We start from the raw sequence: 25,239 nt of genomic DNA on the forward strand, positions 1-25,239 counted from the left end.
CCACCAAACTTTGCACACTTGCAGGGTTCGTCTGTGTGGTCTTTGGCGTGTCCTTAGGTCTGACTGCGACTTCCGGTTCGGGAGTTGTCAGCCGGCCAGTGAAGTGACCCTCACTAGGTTGTTGCTTTCCTTGTGGTGCAGAGTGGTACCTAGAGGGAGATCTTGGGCTATTGGTGAACCCTGGAAGTCCTCTGAGTTTCTCAAGGTCAGTCCAGTGGTTAGCTCCTCCGCAGCAGTGATTGTCGTGACCCAGGTGCAGCAGGCAGGGTTTGGCGCCTTTTCTGTCTGCAGCAGGTATGTCGTGCTTTGGTTCATCTTGGTGCTGTCTCCCCTTTTGTCCTTTCGAATCTGATTTCTCTGTCCAGGGGTGTCCACTAAATACTGAATTTAGTGGGTGTTTTAGGGGGAACCTGGCAGTGTCCAATGGGACACTTACCTTTGGGTGACTACACCCACTATAGTGACCACTTCCTGTGGGAAGGGTCACTTCCCTAAACCTAATTGGCTATTTTCGTCCACCCAAGATGGAGGAAAGTGAAGTAGAGGGTCCACCTCGCAGGCAACTCCTTAGGGGTGGTGCATGCCAGGTGAGGCCACTCCTCCTACCCTTTGTTAGGTTTCCCCCCTTTGCTCCTGCCAAAAGTGGGGGCTTGCAAAGGGGGAGGCCATCTGTTGCTAGCAGCAGGCTTGGGGGTCGAGTTTCAAGGGCGGTAAGCCCTTTAAAGCTCATTCCCAGGACAGTGCACATTCCTGAGGGAGCGGGTGTTAGCTAATCCACTCAGGAAGGGCATTGTCTTGGCTCTCCCCCAAAGTTTGTATATTGGCTGTCTGGAGGTGGCAGCTGGATAGCACCAGTCAGCAACTGTGCCAGGATAGATAGCTTTTGCAAGGGGCATGGGGGACCTCTAAGGTGACCCCTGGGTACATTTAGGGATAAATCCAATACTGGTACCAGTTTGGCTTTATCAGTCTGAGTTGTTTGATACCAAGCAACCCAGGGTTCAGTGTGGCCATCATGTAGCTGGGAAACCCGTGTTTGACCAGTGTCCAGCACACGTATTAAAATGGCTGCTCTGTTCACTCACTATGTGCCAGGTTTGGCAAGGACATAGTGGGGGCATATTGCTCATGCAGCTATGCCCTCACATGTAGTATGGAGCACCCTGCTTTAGAGCTGCAAGGCCTGCCAGAGAGGTGTTTTACCCATAGTAAATGCAGTGTATGGTGGACAGGGCACACAGGCAGTGTGCCCTATCGAGTTTGTATTTTAGATTTGCACCAGGTCACTCAGTCTGCAATGGCAGTGCTGGGTGCCACTGGATGCATGGCCCTAGAGGGTGGCACAATCAGTGCTGCTGCCCTCAGGGGCCTACCCCTAGTACCCTATGCCCTGGGGACTTAGGTACCCATTTACTAGGGACTTATAGTGTTAGGTAAGTGTGTATCCAATGCCAATGCATCACAACAGATTTAGTGAAAGAGCTTTGACCCAGGGAACCTGGTTAGTAGTGGCCCTGGGCACTACATTTTCTAGGTCACATCAACATCAGGCAAAACGTGGGGGGCTATCAATGTCAAAAAGAGGCCCTCTCTCGCACCAAGAAAGGATTGCTGTGTGTACTACATAGTGAGATCGCACAACCACACCATATACTCCAATGGTTCTTAACCTGTGGTCTGGGGACCCCTGGGGTCCACGAAGCCAAGTCAGGGGGGCAGCGTTTTCTATAAGGTCATGTAAATATAAAAGAACTTGAAAGTGGAGATTACAAATTAAGGTAGTATCTTCAGATTGATTTGTGGGAGCAGTACAACTGCATCAAACAGATTATGGATGAGGAGTGGTCTCAATCGAATTAAGAAAAGCTCCAACCTTCACATTAAAATTATTTTTTTAATATCTGTTTGTGAATGAAATATAATATTTCATCATTTGTGTATTTGTTTGATGAATGCTTATTGCTATATTTTTTGTGTATTGCTTTGCGGTTCAAATCATTGAAAATACTTTGCTTCCTCCTACAATAAACTCCTTATCTATGCTTTCTCCTGGCCAAACAAGAACTGGTGCTTCAATGGGGATCCGCAGTGGTACCGGTAGTATGAGACTGGGAACAAGAAATGAACATTTGCCATTTGTGAGAAACCATGATATACAAGCATTTGCAATGCAACAGGTCATGCATTGGCAAGAGTTAGAGCTGTTGGGGTTGTAAAGGATAATTACAACCTTGCATTTGAGACCTTATAAATATTTAGCCATGCAGCACATTAAGCGTTTATCAGAAATAAACTGTGTTTGTGCATTCCTTCATACAATTGGCATTAGACTGTATGGTCTGAACAACCCCAACAGACTACCAAAGTACAGCATTTAGAAGAAACATGGTCATGTAAACATATATTGAGCCCTTAGAGGGCATAATCACATAGAAAATGATAAAGAATATTCCAGTGTAATCATATAATCAGCCCCTTGAGGGCATAGTGTATTACGCATTTTCAGGACTAGCAGGCCTTTTAAATATCATTTAACTGTGGAGTCAGTGTCACAAGGGTGCAGTCCCGCAGGTCATTACTAGATGTTCCTGTAGAGTCAACAGCGGAGGGTGCAGTACCACTGGTCGTGGCTATATGTCCCTGTAGAGTCAACAGCAGAAGGTGCAGTACCACTGGTAGTGGCTAGATGTCCCTGTCAAGCTAGCTGAATTAGTAGTGCCTTGGAACAATTATCATCCTTCCCTTAAAAAGCACAACCCATAACACATTTGACAAGGCTATCAGAATACTATTATAAACAAGGCCATTACAACGCAAGCTCCTCTCAGCTGTAAAGAAAAACGTTTTAGCTAAGAGAGAATTTAATTATGCATTGAGTGGTGGAAGAGGCTATGATTTTTGGGTCTCCTCTCACCTACTGTGACCCACAAGATGACTTGAACAGAAAGAGCATATCGTTCTGAATGTTTTGGTGGTGCTCCTATTGCTCTAGGACCACCACAGGCTGAGTTATGGCCAAAAATGTGTTGTAAAAGGAATGCCTCCAAAGCATTATGGAGTGGGTTTCCCTGCATACATTAACCCCTTGGGTGCCCTGGACGAGGTGGTCTCGTCCTTGGCACTGGTTGCCCGTGCCGAGGACGAGACCACCTCGTCCGGCCACGGGCCCCCGGGGGGAGCGCTCCTCCAGATGGACGCGCACCCCCCCTCCCCTGGGCAGAGATGGAAGGGGAATCGCTTCCCTTTCCACCCCCGCCCCACGTGGCGTCTGATGACGTCAGCGCGCTTTTGTGCGCTGACCTCATCAGTGGCCTCGAAGGAGAAATGCAAAAGCATTTCTCCTCCGATCACGTTGAGGGGGGCAGAGAGGCATGAAAGGAGAGGAAAGGCTTTTCCTCTCCTTTCATGTCTCTCTGAGCATTTGCAGAAATGCCACTAGACACCAGGGATTTTTTTTTTACATTTACTGATAAGGAGAGCGGCCCCCTGGGGCCAGATCGGCCTAAAGAAATCCACTAGACACCAGGGATCATTTTAAAAAAAAAAAAAAATTTTAATGTTTGGGGAGCGACCCCTTGGGCAAGGGTCACTCCCGGGGGGGCAAATTATTATTAGGCCAGGGGGGGCAGAAACCACTAGACACCAGGGATTTTTTTTTTTTTTGTACTTGTGCATAAGGGGAGCGGCCCCTTGGGCAAGGGCCGCTCCCCAGGGGGGCAAATGATTTTTAGGCCATTTCTGCCCCCCCCCAAGGGGCAGATTGGCCTAAAATAATTAGGCCTATCTGCCCCCAGGGGGTCAAAAACCACTAGACACCAGGGATAAAAAAAAAAAAAAATGTTTTATTTTTTTAATGTTTGGGGAGCGACCCCTTGGGCAAGTGTCGCTCCCGGGGGGGGGCAACTTATTATTAGGCCATTTCTGCCCCCCTTGGGGGCAGATCGGCCTAATATAATTAGACCGATCTGCCCCCAGGGGGGCAGAAACCACAAGACACCAGGGTTTTTTATTTTATTTCATACTAACGCACAAGGGGGGGGGGCCCCTTTGGCAAGGGCCACTCCCCAGGGGGGGGAAATATTTTAGGGCTTTTCTGCCCCCCCCCCAGAGGCAGATCGGCCTAATATAATTAGGCGGATCTGCCCCCAGGGGGGGAAGAAACCTCTAGACACCAGGGATATATATATTTTTTCATTTACTTTATGTTTTTATGTATGGGGAGCGACCCCTTAGACAAGGGTCGCTCCCCTGGGGGGCAAATTGAATTTAGGCCATTTCAGCCCCCCTCGGGACAGATCAGCCTATTTTTGTTAGGCCAATCTCCCCCCAAAGGGAGCAGAAACCTCTAGACACCATGAACTGGTGTGTGTGTATGTGTGTGTTTTGTTTTGGGGGGGCAGTCCCTTGGGCAAGGATCGCTCCCCATGGGGGCACATTACTGTTGGCCATAACTGCCCCCCTTGGGGGCAGATTGGCCTATTTTTGGAAGGCCCATCTGCCCCCAAGGAGGGGCAGAAAGCCCACCAGAGACCAGGGAAGATTTTTTTTTCAAAATAAGAGGTTGGGGGTATGGTCATACCCCCACCCCAAATAAATGGGGCCAGAGTTGTTCTGCCCACCAGTGGGCAGATTGGGCAATTACCCCCGATCCACACCCTGGGGGGACAGAAAGTCTACTAGATGACAGGGAATAAAAACAATAAAAGAAAATAGTGGGGTGGTGGCTACCAACCAGTATGGGCCTGGTTATGCCCCCACCCGAACTGAAGGGCTAACAGTCATTCAGCTCTCCCCGCACACTAAAACATCTTATACCATAGCAAGCAAGAGGACATTTGATTTTTTTGGTTTTTGTTTTACATTTGGGCCATGAGAGCTTGGTAACTCTCAAAATCATCCCACTTGGAATGGTGAGGTCTGCATTTTTTTTTTTTACTTTGGGACGCTGCCATGTAGAAAAATCCACAAAACCTAGACACATCTGAAAACTAAACATCTAGTTGATTCCAGGGTGGTGTGCTTCACATGCCCCCCCACCATTTCCTTACCCAAAATGCCCTGCAAACCTACAACTTTGCTGGAAAGCACACATTTTTCCCACATTTATGTGATGGAACCTTCCGGAATCTGCAGGAATCCACAAAATTACTACCACCCAGCATTGTCTCATCAAACTGCCCTTTTGGACCCACTTTGGTTCCCCCTCAATTTCAATGTGTTTTTGGCTCTTCCCTGTCACAAACACTTGGCCCACCTACACAAGTGAGGTATCATTTTTACTGGTAGACTAAGGGAAACGTTGGGTGGTAGGAACTTTGTACCGGTGCAGTAATCCCACACAGAAATGTGGGAAAAATGTGATTTTTTAGCTAAATTTGAGGTTTGCTGAGGATTCTGGGTAAGAAAACATTGGGGGATCCACGCAAGTCACACCTCCCTTGAATCCCTCGGGTGTCTAGTTTTCAGAAATGTCTGGGTTTGGTAGGTTTCCCTAGATGGCTGCTGAGCCCAGGACCAAAAACGCAGGTGCCCCCTCAAAAACAGGTAGTTTTCTATTTGATAATTTTGATGACTCCAGATAGTGTTTTGGGGCATTTCCTGTTGCTGGCACAAGGCCTACCCACACAAGTGAGGTACAATTTTTATCGGGAGACTTGGGGGAACACTGGGTGGAAGGAAATTTGTGGCTCCTCTCAGATTCCAGAACCTTCTGTCACCGAAATGTGAGGAAAACGTGTTTTTTAGCCAACTTTTGAGGTTTGCAAAGGATTCTGGGTAACAGAACCTGGTGAGAGCCCCACAAGTCACCCCGTCTTTGATTCCCCTAGGTCTCCAGTTTTAAAAAATGCACAGGTTTGGTAGGTTTCCCTAGGTGCCAGCTGAGCTAGAGGCCAAAATCCACAGGAAGGCATTTTGCAAAAAACACCTCTGTTTTTTGTGGAAAAATGTGATGTGTCCACGTTGTGTTTTGGGGCATTTCCTTTCGCGGGCGCTAGGTCTACCCACACAAGTGAGGTACCATTTTTATTGGGAGACTTGGGGGAACGCTGGGTGGAAGGAAATTTGTGTCTCCTCTCAGATTCCAGAACTTTCTGTCACCGAAATGTGAGGAAAAAGTGTTTTTTAGCCAGATTTTGAGGTTTGCAAAGGATTCTGGGTAACACAACCTGGTGAGAGCCCCACAAGTCACCCCGTCTTGGATTCCCCTAGGTCTCTAGTTTTCAAAAATGCACAGGTTTGGTAGGTTCCCCTAGGTGGCAGCTGAGCTAGAGGCAAAAATCCACAGGTAGGCACTTTGCAAAAAACACCTCAGGTTTTTTTTTTGAAAATGTGATGTGTCCACGTTGTGTTTTGGGGCATTTCCTGTCGCGGGCACTAGGCCTACCCACACAAGTGAGGTATAATTTGTATGGGGAGACTTTGGGGAACATAGAATAGCAAAACAAGTGTTCTTGCCCCTTGTCTTTCTCTACATTTGTTCCTTCCAAATATAAGACAGTGTGTAAAAAAGGACATCTATTTGAGAAATGCCCTGTAATTCACATGCTAGTATGGGCACCCCAGAATTCAGAGATGTGCAAATAACCACTGCTCCTCAACATCTTATCTTGTGCCCATCTGGGAAATACAAAGGTTTTCTTGATACCTATTTTTGACTCTTTATATTTCAGCACATGAATTGCTGTATACCCGGTATAGAATGAAAACTCACTGCAAGGTGCAGCTCATTTATTGGCTCTGGGTAACCTACAAGCCCTATATATCCCCGCAACCAGAAGAGTCCAGCAGACGTAACGGTATATTGCTTTCAAAAATATGACATTGCAGGAAAAATTTACAGAGTAAAACGTAGAGAAAAATGGCTGTTTTTTTCACCTCAATTTCAATATTTTTTTATTTCAGTTGTTATTTTCTGTAGGAAACCCTTGTAGGATCTACACAAATTACCCATTGCTGAATTCAGAATTTTGACTACTTTGCAGAAATGTTTAGGTTTCTGGGATCCAGGATTGGTTTCACACCCATTTCTGTCACTGACTGGAAGGAGGCTGAAAGCACAAAAAATCGTAAAAATGGGGTATGTCCCAGTAAAATGCCAAACTTGTGTTGAAAAATTGGGTTTTCTGATTCAAGTCTGCCTGTTCCTGAAAGCTGGGAAGCCGGTGATTTTAGCACTGCAAACCCTTTGTTGATGCCGATTTCAGGGAAAAAACCACAAGCCTTCTTCTGCAGCCCTTTTTTCCAATTTGTTTTAAAAAACGACATTTTTACTGTATTTTGGCGTGGGTAGCTTATGTGGACAAAACGTTATGAGGGCCTAAGTGCGCCCTGCCCCAAATAGCCAAAAAAAGGCCTGGCACCTGAGGGGGAAAAGGCCTGGCAGCGAAGGGGTTAAACTTTTAACAGAAATAAACTGTGTTTGTGAATTAGCAGAAGGTGCAACACCACTGGTGGTGGCTAGCTGTCCCTGTCAAGCCAACTGAGTTACTAGTGCCTTGGAGCAATTATCATCCTTCAGCCCTTAGAGAACATAGCATTACATATTTGCAGGCCGAGCAGGGCTCTCAGAATACTATTACAAATAAGGCCCTAACACAAAGTACTGTCAGCTGTAAAAACAAACGTTTCAGCTACGAGAGAATGTAAATATGCATTGAATGGTGGAAGAGGTTATGATTTTTGGCCCCACTCTCATCTAGTGTGACCCACAAGATGGCCTGAACAGAAAGAGCATATTGATCTGAATGTTTTGGTGGTGATCCCATTGTCCTAGGACCACCACAGGGTAAGTTATGGCCAAAAATGTGTTGTAAAAGGAATGCCTCTAAAGCATTATGGAGTGGGTTTCCCTGAGTGTAGTACCGGGAGAGACGCTTTTGAGGATTTATTCCTGGGTCGATTTCATGCTATAAAAAGTAACAAAAAAAAGTACAAAACAAACGCACAATGCAACTACTTGTAATTATTGATTATGTAAAGTAAGGACCAAATAATGGGCAAACGCAGAAAACAAACTGCGTGCATGAACACAAGTGGTCACTGACAAACACGAGAGGCAGAAAACAAAGAAAAATAGTCCATCCAAACAACAGAAAAACATTCCAAGCGTAATTAAACTGTACTTGGCCAGTGCTCCTTAGCCAAGTATAGGAGGTGACGCATTGGCTGCCAAACCAGTTAGGAGGCGCACAAGAGCGACACTGCCTTTGACCTATTGAAAAGTGGCAGGCAGCGGCAGGCGAGAGCAAATGCCTATACTCCATCCAACAGGACCTATCCTAGGAACGCTGTCTAGGCTCGACCTAATAAAGGGAGAGACTGTCACAAAAAATCTGGTAAAATTTGGAGGTGATGAGTGGAAGAGGACAAACCATGTACTTACTGAAAGCCACAGGAGACCCGGGGGATGAATGGGACGGACCTTGGCCACACTCGGGCAACTAAGAAGTGCATAAATACAATTGCTAGATGCAGCTTGACCTGTGCAGTTGCTAGCACCATTGTGGGGAGCGATACAAAGGGAGATGGAAATCCCACTGGGGGAGGCGGGAAAATAAATGACACTTACTCTAAGATACTGTCTGTTTAATCATGATGTTCTAATAATTCAATCACATAGTATACAAACGATAAGCAAATATTTAGGTCAATGTCCCTGATTTTGAGTAAAGACTAATTGGAGCTGCACGGATTGCAATAATGATTTAGTGGAGGACCCCGGGTTCCGGTAACGATTAACTGGGGGGCCACAGAAATGAAAAGGCTGAGAACCATTGTTATATCCCATTTCTTCACAGTGGCGGTCACCCTGGTCTGGTTACAGCGAGTGAATCATCACTGATTTTGCCTACCCAGGCATACCATGCACTACACACTAGTCGAGCAAAGAGAAATCGCACATTGGTCTCCTCATGCAGGGAGAACACTCTGCACATCTGGCGATTGTTCTTTGGATCTGCAAGAAGAAACTCCTGGTTTGTCAGTGTGTTCTTGCCAAACAAAATAACATAATGCAAAAAATCAGTACCTTTAATGGAGCTGTCACAATGGAGGTCCCCTCTGAAGACTTAGGGCCTGATTATGACCTTGGCGCAGGGGATCACCCATTCACAAATGTGATGGATATCCCACCCGCCATAGTACAAGTTCCATTTGGCAGGCAGGCCAAGTAACCTTGTTGCTGGCCTGAAGTAAGAAAATGAGTGACATCCTAGTCTCAGACAACTCCAATGCTTAGCCAGGCTCAGGACACTCGATCCCCCTGAACCCTCCGGCACTGACTCTACTTGTCACTCCAGCCTGCCTTTCGGAAATCACTTTAACCAGTTGAAGTCTCCTCTATTCGATATCATTTTCAAGATAAGTATTTTCTCCTTTATGCATGCACCTTCCCTCAACTACTTAATGACCTCTCCCTTACCCTCCCCTCTGCACACCCCAGCTTTCAGGAAGGCCAGGCATCTTTGGCAAATGCCTCAGGTGGCCTCAGCATGAACCCTCCCATCACCTATCACTAAACTTGTATTTTTCTGAATCCTGAGCATCCCTGGTGTTCTAGATGTGACTCATAGGCCTATAATGATGACAGCTGCCAACGCTGTGATCTAGAAAACTGACCCCCATCCCTAAATAAGCTCTATGGTCAGCCAGTCAGAGCCTGGACCAAATCAAGATCCTCTTGCGGGCCCATCGGTGACTCGCCAACAGAGCCCAAGTGCCTGAGCGAATGATGACGAGCTATGGATCATCCTCCAGATTCCTGTACTGTCAATGATCTCACCTTAGGGCCCCACCAACAGGACTTGAAGATAGAGATATATAAATATTCTCGATCCAGTTCCCCCCGACTCAAACAATCTGCTCCCACCACCATCCTGACACCGCTTAAGGCTTATTCCCCACTGCTCAGAGTGGTAACATTGGTTAACACCCTCCACGGAGAGTGTTAAGTGCTGTTAATTGCCAGCCTGCAATTATTAGCAAGTACTGAGGGTGCAGGAGAAACAGGGCAATTAACAGCAGTTTGAGACTAGCAGCACGTGGACGATAAGGCTATTAACTCCCACCCTCCTGATATCCCCCAGAGAGGCAGATAAACAGGCCAACTGCACCTGTTTGCTCATGTTCCTGCTTCACACTGAGACTGAACTTAGAAAAGCAAGTATCTTAGAGGCTCTGACGCAAATGCTGATATGCCACAGCCCGCCCCATGCCAGGTTAACCTGGAGAAGATAAAGAATGAAGTGCGCCCTCAGCAGAGTCTCAACCAACCAATGGACGGGTTTCAATAAACTGCTCAGACAATTAATGCTGTTGGCTCCTAACCATAGAGTAACAGCTAACTAGCTCTATACTGTGCAACTCACCATGGAAATTGTTAGGTGGAAATAATGAGGAAGAGAAGACATTAGTTACAGATAAATTGACTTACCTCTGCTGCACCGCAGTTGGTAGTACCGGTAGTATACTGCAGACTAGTGTGGTTTTCACTCGCACTAGAGGGCATGGAAATGCGACAACTCAGATTGTAGCTTGGACTCGTTGGGACGTAGGATGGGCTTGAAGGGCGGCAGCTTGGACTTGTAGGGCAGTAGCTTGGGCTCATTGGACTGTAGGATGGGCTTGTAGGGCAGTAGCTTGGGCTCGTTGGGCTGTAGGATGGGCTTGTAGGGAGGTAGCTTGGACTGGTTGGGCTGTAGGATGGGCTTGTAGGGCGGTAGCTTGGACTTGTAGGGCAGTAGGTTGGACTTGTAGGGCAGTAAGTTGGACTTGTGAGACTGCACCTTGAATGGGAAGGACTGTTGCTTGGTATTTCAGCTGTGAACGCAGAACTCATACAGCAGGAGGTAGACGGAGTAGTCAGAGTGTCTGGATAAATGACATTGTAGCTTGGACCAGTGGCAGTATTCTTTGACTTTGTCACCATCTCAGATGAAAGCTGTGGTTCACCAACAGGATCACTGAGACAAGGTTTCAGAGTTGTGAGGTCAAATTCTATTCTACGTCCATCTAAATAGTGCGGAGAGAAGACTGAAGTGTTGCACTCCACAATGTACCTTCTGAACGGCAGACACCTGTGATCCATCTCTTTAAGACCTTCCAGAACATGGCGGTATCCCTCAAAGAATGCTGGTGACTCCACCATGGTGAAGTTTGTTTTAAACATGTATTTATAAAGATCCTGGGGGTCTACTTTTAGTTCAATCCACACAAATCCTTCAGCAAGCTCCTTCCTATCGTAGCTCACCACAGTGCCAAACAGGATATCATCACAGTCATTAGAAATCAAGGATATTAGGGAACCACTCATGAGCCTTTTGGATGAAATGAAAGAGGTGAAGGGAGAGTCAAACCGAGCCATGTAGATCACTCCAGTTGGCATTGTGCCCACTTTTAAAATGAACACGTTCTTGTAGAGCCTCAGACCCTTCTTGCTTCTCCCTGTACCAGAGAAGAGAGTCTTTGGACTAAAACAAGAGGCGATCCCATCCCGCAAAGGCTTGATGAAATCCTCACGCAGGAGGCGGAAATGAAGGTCCAGGTAGGATTGTTCACTTTGATGCGGACCACATTTGGGATTGCGGCGTAAAGAACGACCAGGCGAAGTCAATATATCTTCTGGGACTGGGAAAACTGAGATGCGGTGCATCTGCTCCTCAGTGGCAGGTGACATGAATTTCCCTACAGTGCTGTCCTCTGGAAAAGCTGCATCCACCGTCCATTTCAGATCCTGAAGCTGCTTCTGAGTAATCCAGGAGACCTTAAGGCCACAACTCTGTTGTCGCTTCACCTTCCAGTACAGAAGGTCCACTGGGAGGTGAAGGAGTGACTGGGTTTTCTCAGGTGCCGCTGTGACCAGGTGGTGTAACAGAACTACAGTGTTTCCTATCACCTTGCTGATAACATGTCCTTGGTACCGAAAGGTTTCAAGTTGTGCAATGAAATGCAGCAAATCCCTGGCCATGAATGTTGAGCACAGCACCTCTGTGAGTACAGGCTGGACGTCCCCCACTGTTGTTGCATACTCAAGGGCCACAATGAGTGCCCTAATCAGGGTGTAGACTTCCGTGGAGCTCAAGTCGGGGTACCGCACCGTTAGGCTGAGCTCAAAGCAGTGTCTCTGCAGAAACAAGAGAACTTGTTGAGGGGAATTGATGCACACATGAGTCAAGTCATCAAAGAATCTGGAAACTCTACTGAGACTTGGCTCATTCACTGACAGGCAGGGCCTTTTGCTGCAGCCACGATCATCTTCTGAAAAGTCCAGCCACTGCCTTTTTCTCCCTTGCGTTTCCTTGCTGGAGGAACGAATCAGCCTGGTTAGCAGAAGAGAAATCAGATATGCATTAATGACCATCCGGATTTACTGGACATATACATATCTTCTTACATACACAACACCTTGCACAGCCTTTATACAATCTTAGATCTTCCCAGCTTACTGAAATCAAACTCTTCATCCTTGGGAGATTGGCTATTTCCTAACACACAATCAACATTAAACATGTGACCTTTGGTGTGATGGATACAGAAGGAGCGCTATGGATACAGTGCTTTGATCCAGATTCAGAAGGTCAGATGTGGGCTCTCCTAGTGTGACACAGTCAGAACGTCGATGTACACCATAAAGCCCCCCACCTGTAAGCCTGATTGCTCCCCTCACCCTGGACCCCTGCCGAGTGTTTTCTCTAAGATGCTTTTTAGTCTGGTCTGTCACAGTCTTCATATTGAGAGGTGTTGTGATTGCAGGTGTGGCCCCCGCTGCTCTTACATGGGCACCTCCCAGTCTGGATAGCCCATTGGGTTTAGCTGCCAGGTCACATCAGTGATTTCTCTTGCCCGGTATCCTCCTTCACACAGTGTTTAATTTGAGCCGGTGGTTTCCGGTGAGGGGCACCGGCACTTATTTTGAGGGCTGGCACTTATTTTTCTGCCTCAAGCATTTACTACGAGCAAAAACACATATGGGAAAGACGGAGGAAGAGAAAAACGGAAAAGCATCACAAAGGCAAGAAGTTGCAAGATTGAGCTGTATGGGCAGGGGGTGGCTGTAAATGGATTAGAGACCCGAGATGGCTTCAGGATTATGCCGCCTCAGTATTCAGTCCTCGCTCATGTAATTGCAGCAGCCGCGTGTTTCAGAGGAGAGCTTTGGGCACCGGCGCGGTTTTATTTACAAATTAAGCACCCTTCACCTCAGGTTCCATACGTTTGAGTAGCATGTCTACCCGCAGATGTAAATAGTACTCCACCCTTTTGTCTGTATGCAGCTCCATCCTTCCTCCGCTAGCGCCCATTTCTTAATGGCATTTGGCCAGGATACGTATGTTTGCACCGTGGGAGTCAACCAGTGTATTGGAAACTTACGCCTCCCAGGACCAAGTGCAGAGAGGCAAATCTATATCTATTTTCCCCTATCTTGGGTGCGGTATTCGCGCCAACAAGCAATGACTGATTGCGCTTTGTATAGAGATGGGACTTCTCCTGGTGAAATTCGTCACCACCTCCCTCCAGAAATCCTGAACAGGGGCAAATGCCTGAGTCACTGTGTGGGAATGTGGCCCGGTGGGTGCTGCATCTGGGGCATGCCGATACCCACTGCGGGTATACTGTGTGTATCTGGAGATAACAGACACCCCTGCCTTGGGCCCATTTCTACTGTCCAGCGGCATAGGTCTGTGTAAAGAAGGCCCACCCAGGTCCAGAACCATGGGCAGCACTGCCATCACAAATGCCCACTTTACGGTGTCAAATGCCTTTTTAATGTCTAAGGAAACCATCACTCGCTCTATATTGTTGCCTGCAGTTCTATGGAGTACATGACACAGTCCTCTCAGGTTCATGTGGGTGCCACGGCCTGGGACAAACCTGCACTGGTCCTCATGCACCAATGACCCACAACTTGGCCCAGTCTATTAACGAGTGCCTTGGCAAGAATTCACAGCGCTACATCTATTGTGGAAAGGAGTCTGTAAGACCCCAGGGCCTCAGAATCTCGATCCGATTTGGGAATCATTATAATTGTGAATTCCCTCATAGAGGAATGCAATCTTTCCCAATCCGCCTCGCCTCATTGTAGACACCTAGAAGCCGGTCAACTAGTCTTCCCCGTAACATAGAATATAATTCTATTGGTAGCCCACTGGCTCCTGGAGTCTTTTCTCGGGACATGTCTTTTATGGCCTTCAGTATCTCCTCTGGGTGAAGCTCTCTGTCTACCTTCTGTGCCTAGGGCTGGGAGAACCTTGGTATCATGGTGTCCCCTAAGTATGTCTGTATTTCTTCAATCTATGGTGCTTGCCATCTTTTGTACACCCCACTCAGATGTTCTCCCAGAGCCTCATTCATAGTCTGTTGAATCACTGTTGTGTTCCATTCATGTGTACTAAGGTGAGAATAGTGAACAAGGGACATGCAAGCGTTCAGCCAGATTTGCCACCCTGCGCATGTAGCCGCTGTCTGTATTCTGTGCACCCAAATCTGCTGCATGCATCCCATGTCTAAATCACTTTGCATTGATCTGCCAGGTGGTCCGCAGTAGTGACCTCAGTGTCCACCGTATGTAAATCTGCCACGCGGGCCTCACTCTTTTTAGAGTGTTTTGTAGTTGCCTACGAATCCCATAGACAGTTTTCAAGCACTTCCCTCTTTGAGACCACCTTCAGAGCCTCCCATTCCATCCCTCTGTGCCCTGTTGATTCAGAATTATTTTCTATGCAAGTGTCTATAACTTCCCCTATCCCTTGCCTAAATGCGGGGACCCTGTGTGCCTCTGGAGCCAGTCGCCATGTGGGAATCGTTGCTCTGCATTGTTTTTTATTATATGCGAGGCAAAGAAAAGTGATCTGAGAGGAATCTGCCCAAGTATTTTGTCACGTTTTCAGTGTCTGTTAGATAAGAAACCGGTCCAGCCAACTCCAAGTGATATACACTGCGGAATGATATGAGAATTCCTTTGTGAGTGGGTGCAAGGTCTGCACACATCCCTGCAGCCTACATCCTCCATGATCGGTCTAAGTTCCCCAGGCATGTCTGGCTCCATGCAATCCTTTGGGGAGTGTCTATCCATTGTCCCATGCAGTATGCAGCTAAAGCCCCCACCCACCATATGGAGATGTCAGGTAAGGATTTATTGGATCAAAGACTGGGCAGAAAAATGCTATCATCCAAATTGGGCGCATATGTGTTTGCCATATGTAGGAAGCTGGCTCTGTATATACTACACCAAAGAGAGGTATAGCGTGTCCAGGAGTTCTCCAGAGGCGTTACAGCGGCCAAAGTAGATATTACTAATGCTCTCTTTTGTGTTAGTCTGGTTGAGCAGTGAGGCTTCTCAGAGGGTAGTGCTAAACATTTGTTGTACACACTGTCAAGAAATGCAGCACACAATCAATGACAAACTTCAGGCCAATGTTTATGTATAAAAAAATATACATTGGTACTTTATGTCTAAAACCAAAAGGATCATTGTGCAGGTAAGTACAGTTCCAAGAATGTATCACTGTCAAATATCAAATGTACTTTGTAATTCACCGTTTTCAGGTAAGTAATACTTTTCAATAGCAAATGTAGGCACACTGTAAAAATAATTGAAGGCAATGCAGTCCTACGGGAGGAAATGTACAAGCACAGTTTACAGGTAAGTACTCGACTTACGGTCCCAATCTTCAAGGGTTAAGGTTTCCACAGGGCAAGGTTTAGGAAGAGACCAAGGGTGCACCACCAGCCACATAGGGGCCGTCCGAGTGCAGAGGTCAAAGTTGGTGTTGGCACCCCATGGAATCTAATGGAGACTGGGGGCACTTGGAAATGAATGGTTTGCAGGTAAGTACCTGCGGTTTCAAGGCACAGGCCCCAGGGCGGGGAGGGGGGTTCTAGGGGCAAGAGGAGGTTAGATCAACACCGGGGGGAGCACAGGTCATGACCACACATACACCCTCAGCGGAGCGGGGCAGCTGGGTACAAGGTACACAGCGTTGGGTGAGCAATGCAATTCAATGAGGAACTTCGGGCTCACAAAGAGGCTGCAGGCTTGGTCCAAGCAGTCAGCTGAAGAAGACCACAGGCTGGACAGGTAAATTGGGATCCCTCTAGACATTGGTGGACTGTCAGCTGGGTTCCCCAAGGCCAGGGAACTGCGGGTGCAGGGGTACCTTTAGGCGTCGGGTATCTTCACCAAAGCTGGTCACGGTCAGGGGGGTCCTCTGGATTTAGGGGGCAGGTGTTATCGTGTGGGCCAGGAGGGGTCAACCTGGGGTGGACTTGAGGGCCACCGAAACCCGGGCCGAGGGCAGTAATAGTGAGCAATACTCCGGGACCCGGAGGGGTCTGAAGTACTGGATGGAGGTTTCTTTTGTGGACAGGGCCAGTGCCCTCGGGAAATCGTGGTCTTTAGGGAATGCAGGCAGTCCACTGAGGGTTTGTAGGGGTCACTGGTCCTGCAGGACGAGCCTTCTTCTTGTAGCAGGCATTTTGAAGATGCAGACAGGCCGGTGAAGCTGGGGCCAAGTTAGTGGTCGTCAGGAGTCTTCATTGCTGGTCTGGCTCTTCAGTCCTTCTTCTTGTTTAGGTCGCTAGGAATCTGAAGTGCAGGGTTCAGGCGTGCCCCTAATTACTAGATTTAGGGGCGTTACAGGGGTTAGAGGGCAATAGCCAATGACTACTGACCCTGAGGGTGGCTTCACTCTTCCTGTGCCCACTTTATTTAGGAAGGGGGCACATTCCTGACTCTATTGGCTATCTTCCTCCAAAACAAGATGGAGGACTCTACAGAGAGTTGTTGACCTTACCTGAAACACCCTAGAGGTGGCCCCAGCTGGCGTGGACAATTCTCCTCCTGTTTACTCATTTTCCAGCCTGACCTACCGCGAAAAGTGGTGGTTTGTCTGAGGGGCGGGCATCTCTACTAGCTGGAGTGCCCTGGGTCAGTATAACAAAAGGCAGCAGCCTTTGAGGCTCACCACCAAGTGTTGCTGTTCTTGCAGGGGGGAGGTGTCTCTCACTCCCGAGAGCACAAAGGCTCTCACCTCATGGTGTCAGAACTTTGTCTGGTGGTGGCAGGTTGGCAGAAACCGGTCAGCCACTCATAGAGAGTTGGGTGATTTTCAGGGGGCATCTCTAAGATGCCCTTGGTGTGCTTTTTGCAATACATCCAACATTGGCATCAGTGTAGTTTATTGAGCTGAGAAGTTTGATACTAAACTTCCCAGCATTCAGTGAAGCCATCATGATGCTGTGGATTTTGTAGTAACAACCTCCCAGCCCATGTACTCAATATGGCTACACTGCACCTACAATGTCTAAGGATGGCTTTGATATTGTAGGGGAATATTGCTCATGCAGCTATGCCCTCACCTGTAGTATAGTGCACCCTGCCTTAGGGCTGTAGGGCCTGCTAAAGGGGTGAGTAACCTATGCCACAGGCAGTGTTTTGTGGGTACAGCTGCCAGGGAGGGGTGCCATGTCAATTTTACCTTGTTCTCACCTCCAAGACACACAATACGCAATGGCAGTATGCGTGTGTTTGGTGAGGGGTGCCTTTGGGTGGCATAATACATACTGCAGCCCTTAGAGACCCTCTCTCACCACAGGGCCTCTGGTACCACTGGAACCTTTTACAAGGGACTTAGCTGTGTGCCAGAGGTGTGCCAATTGTGGAAGCAATGGTGCAGTTTAGAGAAAGAACACATACTGGGGCCTGGTTAGCAGGATCCCAGCCTACACTCAGTCAAGTTAGCATCAGATATCAGGCAAAAAGTGGAGGGTGACTATGCTAAAAGTGGCACTTTCCTATACAACCCGCTCACAAACAAAAGAGGATGAGACTAACCTTTCCTAAGAGAGTCTTCATTGACAAAGTGGAAGAACTTGGAAAGTTCATCTGCATTGGCGTGGGCAGTTCCAGGTCTGTGTTACGCTGTAAAGTCCAGTCCCTGTAGGGAGATGGACCACCTCAATTCTTTGGGGTTTTCGCCTTTCATCTGCATAACCTATTTGAGAGGTCTGTGGTCATTTTGAACAATGAAGTGAGTACCAGACAAGTATGGTCTCGGCTTCTTCAGGGACCAAACCACAGCAAAGGCGTCCCTCTCAATGTCACTTCAATGGCACTTCAATGCTGTTTCCTGGGGCGTAACCTCATGCTAATAAAAGCAACAGACTGGTCATGGCCATCATTGTTGGTTTGGGACAGGACTGGTCCTATCCCATGTTCAGAGGCATCTGTCTGCACAATGAACTGTTTATAGTAGTCTGAAGCTTTGTAAACTGGTGCTGAGCACATTGCCTCCTTCTGGGTGTCAAAGGCCTTTTGACAACTAACCATCAGGTTTACTTTCTTGGACATCTTCTTGGAGGTGAGTTCTGTCAGAGGGGTCACAATGGACCCACACCCCTTCACAAACATCATGTAATATCCAGTCAAGACAAGGAATGCCCTGACTTGAGTCTGGGTGGTAGGGGCTTCCCAGTCCAGGACTGTCTGGATCTTGGGCTGTAAGGGTTTCACTTGGCCTCCACCTACAAGTTAGCACAGGTATGTAACTGTACCCTGCTCTATCTGGCATTTGGATGCCTTGATAGTGAGGCCTTCAGATTGCAGGGCCTGTAGAACATTCCCAAGGTACACCAGGTGATCCTGCCAGGTGGAGCTAAAGATAGCAATATCATCTAGATATGCTGCACTGAAGGTCTCCAATCCAGCAAGGACTTGATTCGCCAACCTTTGGAAGGTGGCAGGGCCTTTCTTTAAACCAAAGGGCATAGCAGGGAACTGATAATGCCCATCAGGTGTGGAGAATGCTGTCTTTTCTTCCGCTCCTGGTGCCATGAGAATCTGCCAGTGCAAAGCAGTTAAGTCAAAAGTACTGAGAAACTTTGTTGCACCTAGTTTGTCTATCAGCTCAACCGGTCTGGGTATGGGGATGTGCATCTGTCTTAGTGACAGAGTTAAGACCTCTGTACTTCACATAAAACCTAATTTATTTATTTCCACCCTGGGGATGAAGCTTGGGGACTAAGACCACTGAGCTGGTCCAGGAGCTGTCAGAGGGTTCAGTAACCCCTAACTCCAGCATCTTGCTGACCTCAGTTTTGATGCACTCCTTAACTTGGTCAGACTGCCGTCAGGTCTTGGATTTGACAGGCAAGCTGTCTCCAGTGTCAACTTCATGGTTACACCAGTGTGTCTGTCCATGAGTTAAGGAGAAGAGCTCTGCATCCTGCTGCAGGACTTGCCTGCAGTCAGCCTGCTGTTGGGCAGAGAGGGTGTCTGAGTGGACAACTCCATCAACTAACCCATCTGTAGGACTGCAAGAGAGGAGGTCAGGGAGAGGTTCACTCTCTGCTTCCTGATCCTCATCAGTAACCATCAGCATGGTTAAATCAGCCCTGTCACAGAAACGCTTGAGGCAGTTCACATGGATCACCCTCTTTGGGGGTCCTGTTAGTGCCCAGATCTACCAGGTAGGTGACCTCACTTCTCTTTTCAAGCATAGGGTAAGGGTCACTCCATCTGGCCTGCAGAGCCCTTGGAGCCATATATTCCATAATCCACACCTTCTGCTCTGGTTGGAACTCCGCCAGTGCAGCCTTTTGGTTTTTGGATGCTTTCTCCATATACTCTGCCATCCTGGAAGGTAAGCCTAGTACACAGTCCAACACATCTTGCTTAGCTTCACGGAGAGATTGCTCCCAACCCTCCTTCACAGGAGCAAAGGATCCCCTAACAGGATGGCCAAACAGAAGTTCAAAGGGGGAACACCCTACTCCCTTCTGAGGCACCTATCTGTACGTGAAAAGCATGCATGTCAAATGGACATCCCATCTCCTTTTGAGCTTTTCAGGGAGACCCATGATCATACCTTTCAAAGATTTGTTGAACCTTTCGACAAGTCCATTGCTTTGTAGGTGATAAGGTGTTGTGAACTCGTAGGTTACCCCACACTTATTCCAAATATGTTTTATTGTAAGTTGACATGACATTGGCACCTCTGCCAGAAGCCACCTTCTTAGAAAATCTTATCCTGGTACAAATACCGATGAGGGCTTTGGCTGCTGCAGGGGCTGTAGTAGATCTATGGGAAATTGCTTTAGGATAGTGGTAGCATGATCCACTACTACCAGTATATATTGGTTTCCTGCAGCTGGGGTGGTTCAAGTGGACCCACTATGTCCACACCAACCCTTTCAAAGGGAACCACAACCACTGGTTGTAGAATTAAGAGGTCTTTTGGGTGGCCATCTGCCTTGCTACTGAGTTGGCAGGTGACACAGGAGTTGCAAAATGTCTTCACCTTTTGTTACATGTTATGCCAATTCAAATGGCTGACAAGCCTATCCCAAGTTTTGGTTTGGCCCAGATGCCCAGCTAGGGGGGATGGCATAGGCTAAGGTGAGGAGTAATTCTCTGAACTGTTGAAGCACTACCACAAGAGATCCAATGGTAGCCACTGACATCCCCCGTCTCCAGTGCAGCAGCTTTCTATTGCAGGTCTTCAAGAGTAGGACAGGTCTTTTGTCCTTGGCATAGCTGTTCCCTAGAGGGCCCCCCTGGGCCCAAGAGCTCAACCTGGTAAGGTTCAAGTTCCAGGGGCTCCGGGGTGGATAAGTCCTCTTCCTGGGAAGAGGGGCCCTGAACTTTTAGCTGTTCAAAAGCTGGTCCCCCAGTCTTCTCGCCCTTCCTTCTGGAAGGCTGGGCCATTAGTCCAGGCTCCAACACTTCTTTTTCACCCTGTGCTCAGCTTTGTGCTCTAGTTTTGACACATACCACCTCAGAAATTCCCAGCATGTCTCCATGGCTTTTCAGTTCCACCTCAGGACAAGCTGAGGACTCCAGATCATTCCCTAGCAGACATTCAACTGTGATTGCAGTTGAGATCACTACCTGTTTTAGGCCAGTAACCCCTCCCCATTTAAAGGTCACCACTGCCATGGGGTGCACCTTAGTCACATTATCAGCATTGATAATTGGATATGCTTGTCCAGCCAAGTACTGTCCTGGGGAAACTAGTTTCTCTTTCACCATGGTGACACTGACACCTGTATCCCTCGGGGCTTCTACTCTAGTCCGATTAATCAAGGGATGTTGTAGGAAAATGGCTCCCTATTGCAGTTACCCCCCACTTTTTGCCTGATATTGATGCTGACTTGACTAAGAAGTGTGCTGGGACCCTGCTAACCCGGCCCCAGCACCAGTGTTCTTTCACTAAATATTACCATTGTTTCCACTCTTGGCACACCCCTGGCACACAGATAAGTCCCTTGTAAAAGGTACCAGTGGTACCAAGGGCCCTGTGACCAGGGAATGTCCCTAAGGGCTGCAGCATGTGTTGTGCCACCCTAAGGGTCCCCTCACCTAACACATGCACACTGCCATTGCATATTGTGTGAGTTAGTGGGGAGAAAAAGGCAAAGTCGACATAGCATCCCCCTCAGGATGTCATGCACACAAAATACTGCCTGTGGCATAGGTAAGTCACCCCTCTAACAGGCCTTAAAGCCCTAAGGAAGGGTGCACTATACCACAGGTGAGGGCATAGCTGCATGAGCAAATATGCCCCTACAGTGTCTAAGTCTATTCTTAGACATTGTAAGTACACAGTGGCCATATTAAGTATATGGTCTGGGAGTTTGTCAAAACGAACTCCACAGTTCCATAATGGCTACACTGAACACTGGGAAGTTTGGCATCAAACTTCTCAGAATAATAAACCCACGCTGATGCCAGTGCTGGAATTATTACAAAATGCACAGATTTTCTCTGAGGCCAGAAACAAAGCCTGCACTGGGTGGAGGTGCTTCACACCTCCCCCCTGCAGGAACTGTAACACCTAGCAGTGAGCCTCAAAGGTTCAGGCTTCATGTTAAAATGCCCCAGGGCACTCCAGCTAGTGGAGATGCCCACCCCCGGACACAGCCTCCACTTTTGGCGACAAGTCCGGAGGAGATAATGAGAAAAACAAGGAGGAATCACCCTCCAGTCAGGACAGCCCCTAAGGTGCCCTGAGCTGAGGTGACCCCTGCCTTAGGAAATCCTCCATCTTGTTTTGGAGGATTCCCCCCAATAGGATTAGGGTTGTACCCCGTTCCCCAAAGGGAGCAGGCACAAAGAGGGTGTAGCCACCCTCCAGCACAGTAGCCATTGGCTAATGCCCCCAGACCTAAACACACCCCTAAATTTAGTATTTAGGGGCGATCCTGAACCCAGGAAATCAGATTCCTGCAACCTGAAGAAAGAAGAAGGACTGGTGACCTGAAAGCCCCAGAGAGACGATGGAGACGACAACTGACTTGGCCCCAGCCCTACCGGCCTGTCTCCAGACTCAAAGAACCTGCATAGCAACGCATCCAGCGGGACCTACGACCTCTGAGGACTCAGAGGACTGATCTGCACCTAAAGGACCAAGAAACTCCAGAGGACAGCGGCTCTGTCCAAAACTGCAACAAAGAAACCAAGTTTAAAGAAGACTCCAGCCTCACTCCGGAAGCGTGAGTCTTCACACTCTGCACCCGATGCCCCTGGCTCGTTTCCAGAGAAACCAACACCGAAGAGAGGACCCCCAGGTGACTCCAGCGATGTGCACATCCTAAGTCGACCTCCCTGCACCCCCACACCGATGCCTCCACAGAGGATCCAGAGGCTCCCCCTGACTGAGACTGCCCGGTAACAAAGGAACCCGACGCCTGGAAGAAGCACTACACCCGCAGCCCCCAGGTCCCAGAGGAACCAACCACCAGCGCGGGAGTGATCAGCAGGTGGCCCTCATCTTAGAGTATTCGGTGGCTGGCCCGAGAAGCCCCTCTGTGCCCTGGCTGCATCACCAGAGTGACCCCCGGGTCCCTCCATTGACTTCACTACAAAACCCGATGCCTTGTTCACACACTGCACCCGGACGCCCCTGTGCCACTAGGGTTGTATTTTGTGTGCCTGTTTAGGACCCCCCCCCCAGTGCTCTACAAAACCCCCCTGGTCTGCTCCCCGAGGACCCAGGTACACACCTGCTAGCAGACTGGAACCGGAGCACCCCTGTTCTCCATAGGCGCCTATGTAATTTGGGCCCTACTTTGACCTCTGCACCTGACCGGCCCTGTGTTGCTGATGCTGGGTGTTTGGGGTTAACTTGAAGCCCCAACGGTGGGCTGCCTATGCCCAACAGACTGAACTTGTAAGTGCTTTACTTACCTGAGAAACTAACCAATACTTACCTCCCCCAGGAACTGTTGATTTTTGCATTGTCCACTTTTAAAATAGCTTATTGTAATTTTTGCCAAAACTGTGTACATTACTGTTTTAATTCAAAGTTCCATATTTACCTATGCCAAGTACATTACAATTTATGTACTTACCTAAATTCTGAATCTTGTGGTTCTAAAATAAATTAAGAAAATAATATTTTTCTATATAAAAACCTATTGGCCTGGAATTAAGTATTTGAGTGTGTGTTCTCATTTATTGCCTGTGTGTGTACAACAAATGCTTAACACTACCCTCTGATAAGCCTACTGCTCGACCACACTACCACAAAATAGAGCATTAGTATTATCTAAATTTGCCACTATCAACCTCTAAGGGGAACCTTTGAGATAGTATATACAGAGCCAACTTCCTACAGGTGTTTTCTGTATTTATTCATGTTAGGGGGCCAGACAGCAAGAGTGGCAACATCTACCCCACCCTCAGAGATTAAAATAGCTTCAGTGTGTACCCTGATTTCCTCTCAGCACAATGCAAATCCCATCTGGAGACTGGCTACACCAGTGCTAGCTGGGGCAGTACTAGGGGTATTCTTTGTGGAACAGACCAAGTCTATTTACAGTTCAAACACCAGGCCTTTTTGGGATCAAAGTTTTTACTTTTGTACCCACGTGTGGATACTGAAGAGGTTCAAGGCCCACCATCCTGAGCAGGGTTTTGAAAGACTCTTTACTTTTATCCTCAGGTGTCTCACCACCTTCCCCTGGAAAGGCTTTGTAACCCCTTTATTTTGGTCACCACTCCCCCCCTCCTCCCCCCCAGTGGAAGTCTTGGTCACCCTAGTCTTGTCCCAGTGGTCTGCATTCTTTCCCAATTCTTGGGGAGAAATTGGACCTAGGTCTGCCAGATATTGATGCAACTTTTTATTACTGCAATTACTTAAGATGTGTTTTTCCATAAACAGATTATATAGCCCATCATAATCATGCACTTCACTTCCAGTTAACCAGCTATCTAGTGTTTTAAGTGAGTAGTCTATGTAGTCAACCCAAGACTGTCTCTAGGTTTTGTGAACCCCCCTGAATTTCATCCTATAATCCTCAGTGGTGAGTCCAAAGCCCTCATTCAGGGTACCCTTCATGAGGCCATAGGACTCAGCATCTGCTCCAGTGAGTGTGAGGTGTCTATCCCTACACTTACGAGTGAATAGTCTCCAAAGGAGAGCTCCCCGGTGAGACTTTTTAACTCATCTCATTCGACAGGCCTTCTCAAAGACTGTGAACCATTTGGTGATATCATCACTATTCTCATACTTGGGGACAATCCCTTTGGGGATTTTAGGGTCATAAGATTTCTCTTTGTCCCTAGTTATTAGGTTGCTGCCACCATTAATAGGTGCTAGTCCCATTTCTACTCTCTCCCTCTCTATAGCTATGCACCTATCTTCCAAAGCTATTCTATGAATCAGAGGCACAAGAGCCCTGTCCTCCTTAGTTAGGGTAGGACGGGGGGAGTTGTCCTCTTTTCGAACTTCCTCTTTTGAGGGAAGGTCATCCTTCTCAGAAGGGTGTTCCTTCGTGTACTCTGTGACGAGTTCCTGGAGCTCGACCTTGGTAGGGTTGGAACCAGTTTTAATCTTTTTGAGACTGCATAGAGTCCTTAATTCTCTCATCTTGAGATGGAGGTAAGGGGTCAGGTCGAGCTCCGCAACCATGTTCTCTGAGTTGCTCATTACTTTACTAAAGTTGGGGGTTTCATTTAGGAACTGAAACTACTTCTAGATACCTAGATACCTAGATTACCGCTAACTATAATAATTTTTTTAACTATTAAAGAAATGCTACAGGGGACTTAACCAAGGCCTTAGCAAAAGCTTTAGAAAATTTGGAAAAATTGTCAATTAAAAAATCACTTGAATTTAAAGGTAATTTGGGCACTTAGGGGGTGATTCTGATTCTGGCGGGCGGCGGAGGCCGCCCGCCAGAATTCCGCCCCCATTATACCGCTCCGCGGTCAGAAGACCGCGGAGGGTATCATGAGTTTTT

General features: G+C 47.8%; 1 protein-coding gene across 1 annotated transcript in view; it reads right to left on the minus strand.

The window, feature by feature from the left end:
* The window catches only part of LOC138282969 (NFX1-type zinc finger-containing protein 1-like), a 459,320-nt gene that overhangs the window by 371,089 nt on the left and 62,992 nt on the right, over positions 1–25,239 (minus strand). Inside the window, exon 3 of the mRNA XM_069221050.1 lies at positions 10,433–12,317. Coding sequence (XP_069077151.1) covers positions 10,433–12,317 — 1,885 coding nt within the window. The remainder of the gene's footprint in view (positions 1–10,432; positions 12,318–25,239) is intronic.

This window comes from Pleurodeles waltl, chromosome 2_2, assembly GCF_031143425.1.
Source record: "Pleurodeles waltl isolate 20211129_DDA chromosome 2_2, aPleWal1.hap1.20221129, whole genome shotgun sequence".
NCBI lineage: Eukaryota > Metazoa > Chordata > Amphibia > Caudata > Salamandridae > Pleurodeles > Pleurodeles waltl.